The 7,517-nt window shown below is 36.4% G+C and overlaps 1 protein-coding gene across 1 annotated transcript; it reads right to left on the reverse strand.

Annotated features, from left to right (window-relative positions):
* Positions 1 to 2,826: 2,826 nt before the first annotated feature.
* On the reverse strand, positions 2,827 to 5,989 carry LOC106978621 (olfactory receptor 2W1-like). Its single transcript, XM_053221930.1, has one exon. The coding sequence runs from the start codon at positions 5,968 to 5,970 to the stop codon at positions 5,023 to 5,025; it is 948 nt and encodes a 315-aa protein (XP_053077905.1). The 5' UTR covers positions 5,971 to 5,989; the 3' UTR covers positions 2,827 to 5,022.
* Positions 5,990 to 7,517: the final 1,528 nt, after the last annotated feature.

The following is a 7,517-nucleotide window of genomic DNA, read 5'->3' on the forward strand; positions in this document are numbered from 1 at the left end:
CGGACACTTAACCAATTGAGCCACCCAGGTCCCATCACTTCATTCCTTAAGTGTTACACATGGAAGATGAGGTTACAGGATCACATTTCATTTAAAAAGAAAAACATCAGGAAACAATTAGCTCTGTGGAACTAGAAGACAGCTCAGAAATATAAGAACTCATAAAATACATGGTGGAAGAGATGAGCAGTAATGGAGTTTAGCTGAGGGAACACAAATGGGGAAGAAAACAACAGAAATGATATAAAATTTTGAAACACAGAATACAGACTTGGCTGAATAAATCTTACAGGAAAATGAGGTCAAGATCAAGAAGCTGAATAAAATTAAAATAAAATGAACAAGATGTTCAAAATATTAGCAAGAAAAATATGGTTATTAAAGTTTACCAAGGGTATTATGTATATGTTCAATTGGAATTCATGTATAAATATCACTAAAACAGCGAAGCAAAGGAAAGATGTGTCTAGAAACTAAAAAAAGATCAGCGTTTTGAAATTACTCAAATTCAATGAACTATTAGTTGATTAGGGAAAATTACCAGCCATCTACAAAAGAGATCCTATGGTATGTGGCAAGGGAAACATATCACGACCAAGTTGTACTTATTCCAGGAAAGCAAGGAAGCACTTGATGTTTAAAATCAGGTAATATGATTCACCACATAAGTGAATAAAATCAGATAAAAAATCATATAGAAGATGTGGTGCCTAGGTGGCTCAGTTAGTTTGGCATCCAACTTTGGCTCAGGTCCCAATCTCACGGTTTGTGAGTTCAAGCCCCGTGTCGGGCTCTGTGCTGACAGCTCAGAGGCTGGAGCCTGCTTTGGATTCTGTGTCTCCCTCTCTCTGTTCCTCCCCTGCTCCCACTCTGTCTCTCTCTCTCAAAAAAAAAAAAAATAAATAAAAGTTAAAAAAAATCTTTTAATCATATAGAAGAAAATATGATAAAATTCAGCACCTTATAAAAATCTATTTTTGATATTACTCAGCAATCAAAAAGAGTGAAATCTTGCCATTTTCAACAACATGAATGGAACTGGACGGTATTATGCTAAGCGAAATAAGTCAGAGAAAGACAAATATCTTATGATTTCACTCATGTGGAATTTAAGAAACATAACAGATGAACATGGGGGGAAGGGACGGAAAAATAAGATAAAAACAGAGGGAGACAAACCATAAGAAACTTAAATACAGAGAACAAAGAGGGTTGCCGGAGGGGTGTTGCGTGGGAGTATGGGCTAAATGGGCGAAGGACAATAAGGAGGGCACTTGTTGTGATGAGTACTAGGTGTGTACCTAAGTGATGAATCACTGAGTTCTACTCCTGAAATAAATACTATACTGTATGTTAACTAACTTGAATTTAAATAAATAAATTATTAAAAATCTTTTTAAAAAAGAAAACAGGGCCACCTGGGTGGCTCAGTAGGTTGAGCGTCCGACTTTGGCTCAGGTCACAATCTCACGGTTTGTGAGTTCGAGCCCCACGTCTGGCTCTGTGCTGACAGCTCAGAGCCTGGAGCCCGCTTCTGTTCTGTGTCTCCCTCTCTCTCTGCCCCTAACCCACTTGCATTCTGTCTCTGTCTCTCTCAGAAATAAATAAACATTAAAAGAAATTTAAAAAAAAGAAAGAAAACAGTCTTTAACACAAACCTGTAGCAAACCATTAAACTCAGAGGTGAAATAGGGGATGCCGTCCTCCCTGTCAGTGAGCAGGACAGTTTCTGACACTTCCAGCCAAAATTCTGCTGGGAACCCAGCCAGTACAGTAAGAGAAAAGAAAACTAAAAAGGGGGAGCAGAGCACCTGAGTGGCTCAGTCAGTTGAGTGTCCGGCTTCGGCTCAGGTCATGATCTCTCACCATTTGTGGGTTCGAGCCCCGCGTGGGGCTCTGTGCTGACAGCTCAGAGCCTGGAGCCTGTTTCAGATTTTGTGTCTCCATCTCTCTCTGCCCTTCCCCCACTTGTGCTCTGTCTCTATCAAAAATAAATAAATGTAATAAAAAATTTTTGAAAAAAAAAAGAAAACTAAAAAGGAAGTTTCAGAAAGGAAGAAATACTTTGTCATTATTTGCAGATTGTGTGATAAAATACACAAAAATCTCTAAAAGGATATACAAATAAATTAGAATAAATAATTTGGCTAGCAAATTCATTGGATACCAGGTCAATATACCAAAAAAAAACCCCACAAAACATATTTTTATACAGTGGCAACAACCAACTAAAAATTTTTTTAAACAAATACCATTTACTACCATTTACAACAGGATCAGAAACATTCAATGCCTAGCAATAAATCTTTGTAAAATGCATGCAGGGGCCCCCCAGAAAAACTGCACACATTAATGAGATAGAAGGAGGGGACGTCATAGTCATGGGCTAGAGGACCCTGCACTGAAAGATCACAGTGTCAATCTTGAGTTCTTTTAGATTATAGAAAATAAGGCAACTCCACTCACTTCACGAATCTAACATAACTTAGATACTAAAACCAGAAAAGAACTTTATAGAAATGGAAAATTACAGGCCTATAGCACTTATGAGTTTTGGTAAAAAAAAAAAAAAACAAAAACAAAACAAAACAAAAAAAAACTGTCAACAAAAGTAACAAACTGAATGTATAAACTAAGATAATAATTCTGGTCCAAGTTAGGCCTACTCTGTGAAGGTAAAGTTTGTATAACCATGGAAATCATCAATAAATATTAATTTATAACATAATAAAGCAAAGCCGAAAAAAATCACATGGTCTTCACAACAAACACAGAAAAATACTTCATAAAATTTCATATTTATTTATGACAAAAATAAAATAGAATGTAAGGAGTGTAAAAAAATAACAGCTGATAAAAAGTGGCAAGATAAAACACATCACATTTATTATATAGTAATAGTGAGATAATCAAAACTCTCCCTTTGATATTAGGAACTACATAAGCAATGTCACACATACTACGTTCATCATTGGCAGGGCAGGCTAGTACTATATATTGAGTAGAAAAATTAAAATCACATAACTCGAAAAGGTACAAGTAAAACTTCACATAATATTGATGAATATTGGTGTATATACGATCACTTTTTACACATAATAATGGTGTATATGTGGACAGTCTAAAATAATCTCTGGATAAATTAGGAGCCTCAGCAGGTATGTTGGGTAAAATGTGAATACAGGGTCAATATTGAAATCAATTTTGCTTGAACAGCCATTGTGAAAAAACAAAATTAAAAATGTTAAAGATATAACCTGTGATAGAATAAAAACGCATCAAATATCTAGGAAAAAATTCATAAAAAGAGCTTTGGAATGTATATATGTGGATATTAATACATATGTAATTATAGGTTATTAAAAACTACAACCTTTATGAACAGGAGAGATAAATTATTACTTTCTATTCAGAATATCAGAGTTGTGGAAATAAATGAAGTACTGAAATGCTTAGACATGCATAAATCATGAAAATGTGATGTTATTCATATGAAGGAAGTCAGGCACAACAGAATTCATTTACATAAAAAATTTTAAATATCCAAGTTATACCATAGTCCTGAGAGATGCATACCTAGGTAAATCATCCATAAAACAAAGGAAGACATTGGAATCCACACATTGAGAATCATGGTTCTTCCAGGGGAGGAGGGCAGGATTATAGGCAGGTATTAGACACGGAATGAATTGTTATAGCCATCTTTTTTAACCTCTTTGGTGTGAATGGGATTTTGTGACAGATGTGAGGACCCTGACATGATCGGAAATGGAGCCAGAGGAAGTGACACTGGATACTGAACCAGAAATAAAGAGGAAGTCATTAAAAAGTCTTAGCCTCAAGCTTCAGTCTGATAATACAGCTCTCAAGGGTCTCTACATATCAATATTCATCTTTCTTCTTAAATATGGAAAGGATTACAGTTTGACCAAAATGATGGAGAAATAACTAAAAAACAAACAACATTGTAGCGAAAGGCAAATATGAGAGGTCACTTCAGTGGCCATGAATCACCTTCCCATGTGCTAGTTTTTCCCCAAGTTGGGAAAAGAGTATTTCTACTCTGCACACAGAGTAGGGAGTTAGTACAGTTCAAACAGGTGCTGTGGTAAGATCTCCATGCTGGCCCTAAAAATAATCAGTAAAAAAGACCAAGTGGGAAAGAGAAAAGTAATATCTTAACAACAGTCACTGGAATGTGACATAACATGTTTTTCTTTTTGTGCTCAAAGAATTGGGTTGTTTGTTGAGTAATTATATAGACAGAGGAAGATGTCAGAGGAAAGACATTTTCGGTGTAATTAGCATCACCTCACTTTTAAGATAAGTGGTAGCTGGAACTCATGGTCTGCTTGGTTTATTAGTGGTCTCACAGTTGCCCTCACACTGGAGATCACCCTATGTGGAGATATTCCTAGAATGCTGGAGGCGAAGACATCCCAAACATGGGGTGTGACGAGAACAGCTTTTAGCCCCTTTGACATCCTGACAATATTTACTTAGCATAATGAAGGGAGAAGATTAGAGTTAAATTGATGAATGTCCATATAGTTGGCACATGTGTCCTCTGAAAGAATCAGTGCATAATTTAAGCACTCTCTAGTGTTGGCATCTCAGTTTAAGAATTTATTTTAAATATGGACTTTGGGGGAAACTGGGTGGCTCAGTCAGTGAAGCAACGTACTCTGGATTTCAGGTTGGGTCATGATCCCAGGGTCATGAGATTGAGCCCTGCATCAGGCTCAGTGCTAACAGTGCAGATCCTGCTTGGAAGTCTCTTTCTCTCTCCCTCTCTCTGCCCCTACCCTGCTCATGCCTGTGCACATGCACACTCACTCTCTCTCAAAATAAACATTTTAACATAAATAAATATGGATTTCTGTACATTGGATTTTATTATAATTATTATCGTATGTATTTAGAGTACCCTCAGTCTCTCAGCTGATGACTACAAAATATCTTGTCTACATTTAATGGATGTCAGGTGAACATTTCCATATTGGAAATTGCTGGGAGTAAGAATCATTGTCCTGTTGTTTCCAAGGAACGTTTTTCTTTTCCAATCAGCCTCTTCATGGCCCCCTTGAACTCCTTATTCCTTAGTGTGTAGATCAGGGGGTTCAAGCTGGGAGTAACAATGGAATAAAAGATACTGAGAAGTTTACCTTCATCCTGAGATGGACTGTTTCCTGGCTGGATGTACATGTAGATAACAGTCCCATAGAAGATGGACACCACAATGAGGTGGGAGGAACAGGTCCCAAATGCTTTCTGTCTCCCTGCTGCAGATTTGATCTTCAACACAGCTACAGCAATGAAGCCATAAGAAACCAGAATGAGAAGAAGGGGAACAAGAACTATAATCAGGCACATAGCAAATGTGGTTTCCTCCATGGCTGTGGTGTCCACACACGCAATCTTGATCATTGCAGACATTTCACAAAAAAAGTGATCCAAATGGTGGTTCCCACATCGGGGAAGACTCATGGCATAGGGTGAAAGTATCATGCAATTAGTAACACCAACTCCCCAGGTCATGGCCACCAGGGTTCGACTGAGTTGGGGGTTCATAATGGTCATGTAGTGCAGAGGCTTGCAGACAGCATTGAATCGGTCATAAGACATCACAGCCAGAAGGATACATTCCACTGAGCACAGTACCATATCAATGAAAAGTTGAAGGACACAGCCACCAAACGTAATTCTCTTGTCTTTGCCCCAGATATTGGCCAACATCTGTGGGACTATATTTGTGGTATAACAGAGATCCAAGATGGCCAAATTCCTAAGGAAGAAGTACATGGGGGTCTGGAGATGGTCATCTAGGAAAGAAAGCAGGACGATGGCCATATTTCCCATCAAGGCAATGGTGTAGAAGAGAAACACAACCCCAGAGATGATCATCTCCAGCTGTGGCTGCCCCTGGAATCCAAGGAGTGTAAATCCACCAAAGTGGCTGTCATTGACCATTGTTTTCTTTTTTGTCAATAGCAATTCTAAAGATGGAATAATCAGTAATGAGTATATTCAAAACCCTTATAGCCAGATTCAAATCAGGCATTACATTGATGATATGGATAAACGTTTTATTATAAAACATATCATTTTCATTGCTTCAGATAATGTAAATTTTTATTGGTTCAGATAATGTAAATTTTAAGCTCTGATGGACAATTGTAATGGGCTATTGTATAGTTTTCTTTTTTGAACATCAAACAAAATGTCCAAATGTGAATTATAATACAAAAATTTACTGATAAAACTAGTAATCTGTATCTCTACCACTAGAGTATATAAAAGAGAACTTTGTTTGATTTAATGTCATTAAATGTCTTTTAATGTGGCTAGTTCTTTACTGGAGGAATTTTCTTTGTGTCAATAATAGCAGCAGTGTATACTGAAGAATTTAAATCAGTAACTTTATGTTTAATCTTTTAAAATAAAATTATTTTAATTTTGATTCCAGTAAGGAACAAAATCACATGAATATCAAATAGAACAGTAATTTCCAACCCTATCTAAACAAAAAAGAATTTTTGGAGGTATTTTCAAATAAAGAGATTCCTTGATGCAGTCACTATGGAAAATAGGATGGAAGTTCCTCAAAAAATTAAAAAAGAAAACAACAACCATACAATCCAGCAATTCCACTTTTGTGTATTTATCCAAAGTAAATGAAAATGCTCACTCATTCACTGCAGCACTATTCACAATAGTCAAGTCATAGAAGCAAACTAAGTGTCCATTGATGGAGGAATGGATAAAGACACTGGTGTATAGACGCAATGGAATAAGTCAGTCCTAGAGAGATAAGCATGGTGACTATAGTCCATAATGCTACACTGTACACTTGAAAGTTGCTGATAGAGTAGATCTTTAAAGTTCTCATCACAAGAAAAATACATAGAATACATTCTGTACAGAGATCTCTGTAATACTATTGGAAAAAATTCATAATTATTGACAGAGCCCTCCAAGTATTTGACTGTGGGTCTTGTTTGAGAATTGTATTTATCCTAGCATTAATTCTAAGTGGTCATATAATAACTAAACATTTATTATATTGGTGATGTCTTTAATATGTCACAATTCTTATGGAGTCTGACATGAGACTTTTAACTTATAAATGCTTGAAATGAAAAAAAAAAAAGTGCCCAGGCACTGCCCAAAGTCCCATGTGGGGTAAGTTTCCCAAGTGGAGAACCATTGGTCTAACCTGTGGCTGGTGTGAGCCTGAATCCCACTCTGTCCTTCCAGATTTTTATTCTCAAATTCTGCCATTTCCTTGTAAGAGTCAAATTTATCCCTTTGATTCAAATTTCTCTGTATTGCCACCTATCTTCTACCACTTATTTTTTCTCAGATCCAGAAATTGATTTATTTTATTATAAAAATTATTTGACCTCCTGTACTATTGATTCCATTATTTACAGTATCCTAAAGTCTGGTTATTCATACTTTTATGTCTTTCTTGATTTTATACAGGTTTTCTACCACTCACTTATACTTTGGCTTTC

This window comes from Acinonyx jubatus, chromosome B2 (assembly GCF_027475565.1).
Source record: "Acinonyx jubatus isolate Ajub_Pintada_27869175 chromosome B2, VMU_Ajub_asm_v1.0, whole genome shotgun sequence".
In the NCBI taxonomy this organism is placed as follows: Eukaryota; Metazoa; Chordata; class Mammalia; order Carnivora; family Felidae; genus Acinonyx; species Acinonyx jubatus.